This window comes from Platalea leucorodia (assembly GCF_965183815.1).
Source record: "Platalea leucorodia genome assembly, chromosome: 8".
In the NCBI taxonomy this organism is placed as follows: Eukaryota; Metazoa; Chordata; class Aves; order Pelecaniformes; family Threskiornithidae; genus Platalea; species Platalea leucorodia.
Window position 1 is genome coordinate 41943154 of NC_138830.1, and position 3745 is coordinate 41946898.

General features: G+C 61.8%; 1 protein-coding gene across 1 annotated transcript; it reads left to right on the top strand.

Moving 5' to 3' along the window:
• Positions 1–1255: 1255 nt before the first annotated feature.
• On the top strand, positions 1256–3232 carry CBLN1 (cerebellin 1 precursor; the record flags this gene model as incomplete). Its single annotated transcript, XM_082320897.1, has 3 exons — positions 1256–1528; positions 1720–1839; positions 3035–3232. The coding sequence occupies 3 exons, from the start codon at positions 1256–1258 to the stop codon at positions 3230–3232; spliced, it is 591 nt and encodes a 196-aa protein (XP_082177023.1).
• Positions 3233–3745: the final 513 nt, after the last annotated feature.

Sequence of the window (3745 nt, forward strand, 5' to 3'; positions counted from 1 at the left end):
ATAAGTTTAATTTTGCAAACAGATCTGGCAGTTAGAAAATTATTTTGTTCCAGTGGTTTGTTTCTAATGGTTCATCGGTAAATCTCTTCTTTTGCAATCCCGGGCTATGATTTTTTGACAGCACATCCAGAAGGAACACTGGTCAGATGTCCACCAAGACAAAGCAACCTTTGCCCTTTAGGAAATAACAACGACCCTAAAAACCTGCTCCAGGCTGGAGGCATCCGGGGGCAGGGCACGAAGCGCCGGCAGGGCAGGCACCCGGGCGCAGCTTTCCCTAACGGCTGGGTGCTCCGGCGGCCAGAAAAGTCTCTCTGTGCTCTGAAAGTTCCTCGCTCGGGAAGGCTCGCCGGAGGCACCGCGTTTTGTTCCGCTCCGGGCGGTGAAGGAGGCGGCTGAAGGAGGTGGCGGAGATCGGACGCGCCGGGAAGGGGGGCCCTCGGCATCCCGTCCCTCGGTGCGATCTCCGGCGGGGAGGGCGCGGGGGGGCGGGTCGGTCCGCGGCTCAGGGCACACCCGGTGATGCCATTCCTGCTCCGAGACGGCGGCAGGCCTCTGCCCCGCCGCGCAGCGGCCCCTTTCCTTCCAGCCTTCCTCGCCCAGGAGCAAAGCAGGGACCCGCGGCCCTTTCCGCCCCCCCGCGCCCTCAGCCGGGCTCTGCCCGACACCCCGCTCCTCGCCCAGCTGCCGCGGGCCCCTCCGCTCCGCCGGCGCTCTCCCGCCCCGCGCCCCCCGCCGCGCCCCGGCGCTCCTACCTGCGCGGTGCGGCGCGGCGCGGCGCGGTGCGGTGCGGGCGGCTGCTCGGCACCTGCTCCCGCGCCCGCGCCCGCGCCGCCTAACAAAAGCCGCGGCGTCAGGTGGCAGGAGACGGACTGCGCGGCCATTGGCGGCGGCGGCGCGCGGCGGGCGCCGGTTGGGCCGGGCGCGGCGGGGGCGGGCGCGGGGCGCTGACGCCAGCGCGGGGCCGGTGGGGAGGCGGGGCCGCGCCCCGCGCCGTCTTTGTGCTCGCCGGCAGCCCCGGCAGCGCCGCCGCCTCCCGCCGCCTCCCTCAGCCCCGCGCGGCGCGGCGGGCGGCTCCGCACCGCTCCGCCCGGCTCCGCACCGCCCCGCGCTATGTGTGCCGGCGCTCCCGTGCCTCCTCGCGGCCGCTTCCCAGCCGGCGGGGCGCTCTCGGCCCCGCTCTGAGAGCGCGGCGGGGCAGGGAGCGAGCGGAGCGGAGCCCGGACGTGCCGCCGAGCGAAGGGAGCGCGGCGCCATGCGGGGCCCGGGGCTGGGGCTGGGGCTGGGGCTGGGGCTGCTGTTGGGCGCGGCGTGGCTGGCGTGCGGGCAGAACGAGACGGAGCCCATCGTGCTGGAGGGGAAGTGCCTCGTGGTGTGCGACTCCAACCCCACCTCCGACCCCACCGGCACGGCGCTCGGCATCTCCGTGCGCTCCGGCAGCGCCAAGGTCGCCTTCTCCGCCATCCGCAGCACCAACCACGAGCCCTCCGAGATGAGCAACCGCACCATGATCATCTACTTCGACCAGGTGGGGCGGGCGCGGCGGGGCTCCAGGCGCGCCGCCGCGGGAGGAGAGAAGTTGCCGGGGCAGGCGGCGGGGCCGGGCCGGGGACGCGCCGCCCCGCGGGGCCCTGCCCGCGGGAGGGGGGGCGCTGGGGGCCGGGGGCGGCGGCGGGGCGGCGGCCCCGCGGAGGTGCTGACGGTGCCCTTCCCTTCCAGGTACTAGTGAATATCGGCAGCAACTTCGACTCGGAGCGGAGCACGTTTATCTCGCCCAGGAAAGGGATTTACAGTTTTAATTTTCACGTGGTGAAAGTGTACAACAGGCAAACCATCCAGGTCAGCCCCCCGCGCCGTCGCCTGGCTCCGCGGGCACCGCGGGAGGGAGCGGGCCGGGTCCGCGGCCCGGCGGGGGCGGGGGCGGTGCGGGCGGCGGGGCAGGGACGTGCCCCCGAGCCGCCGGCGGGAGCGCAGCCCACCCGGCGCTTCCCCGCCCGAGGGGACGGTGCCCAGAGGGCCGCCCAGCCCCAGCAGGCCTCCGCCCGGCCCCTGCCCGCATCAGCCGCCCCGGGACGGGAGGCGATACCCCGGCGGCCGCCTGCCGTCCTCTCCCGTCCTGGCCCGGCCCCGGGCTGCTCCGAGCCGCGGAGCGCCGTGGGGAGCATCCCTGCACAGAGCCCGTGGGAACCGCGGCCCCCGGTGGGCTCCTCACCCGCTCTCGGGCGGCAGAAGGCTTCATAGGGTCTTGGGGTGCAGGGAGGCGCCTATGGCATAGATACGATAAGGAATATAGTGCTGTGCGTGTGTATGCATCTGCCCTGTGCATGCCCTTTGTATGTGGATCGATGCACACGCACCTCAAGGTAGGGATAATAAACGACCGGCCTGAAGCCAGGTAGCGTAACCTAAGACAGGAAATCTGTCTGCGTAGCGATGCACATCGCGAAGGTGAATGTACAGCTATATAGCACCGTTCTGGTGTGAGCGGCTTCACACATCTAGATTGGGCAGGTGGTGTATTATTAATGTGGGGTATGCAGTCCCGGGATCATTAATGCGAGCTGAGCAGAGCTTATTGACTGTGTTGTGGCATATTGTCTTTGCTGCCTAACAAAGGAAAACTACCTCTTGAATACACTTCAAACGCGCTGACTCCGGTGGCTGTGGCTCTGCTCCTCGCTGTCTCTGAGGTTTCGCATAAAGCCATCTTTCAATAAGTATGAGCAGACCTCTTTTCATAGCGTGAAAACACAGGCACCCTATTGAAATTCTTCAAAATAGGATCAATGTCCTGTTTTATATGCACTGGGTGTTTTGATGTGGCTGTCGGTCTAAAACAGCGGTGAAAAGGCTTCTTCCTTTAGAGTACATACCTTAGCTGGGTTCAGATGGATATTTCATTTTTATGGGGCTGGAGTTTTAGCTGTCAAAAGAGGCCCTTTCTTAACTAAGCATTTCGCCTGCTAGGCGAGCCCCAGCGGTGTCATTGTCTGACTTTAATTGACGGAGGGCTTTGTTTTATCTTGCTCTTTAGGTGAGTTTGATGCTAAATGGGTGGCCAGTGATTTCTGCCTTTGCAGGGGACCAAGATGTGACCCGAGAAGCTGCTAGCAATGGAGTCCTGATTCAGATGGAGAAAGGAGACAGAGCTTATCTAAAACTGGAGAGAGGAAACTTGATGGGAGGCTGGAAGTATTCAACATTCTCTGGATTTCTAGTGTTCCCGCTTTAAACCACTTCTCATCCAAGAAAAGGGAGAGACGGGAGTCAGAATCTCTTAACGAATTCCCAAGTCGTAGCTGGGTTTAAAGAGTTGTGGACAGCAGACTTTTTACATTCAAATATTAAAGAAGCTAAATCCTGCTTAGGTTTGTGTACATCTGCTTTGAAGAATTACTACTTATTTTTGTTGTGTTGCGGCCAACAGGCGGGAGACACTATAATTGATCAAACCCCCATTTATATTCTTCTCTCTCCTCCCACAAAATTGGTTCCCATCTCTGTGTCACTGGTGTAATCTGCCATCGTTTCCCCATGGTTTCTGCCTCACACAAGTAGACTTTAGATATTTTCATTGTCCTTTACAGCATATTTTGTAGTTTTGTTTTTAAAACATGTTAATCTTGACTCTTTCTCTGAGTTTAACTTTAAAAAAAAAAAAAAAAAAGGAAAGTATTTTTGAATACATGGATGCCATGATGGAAGGGAAAATGCAATTCTTGCTGTGTACTGGCTGGCAAAAGGA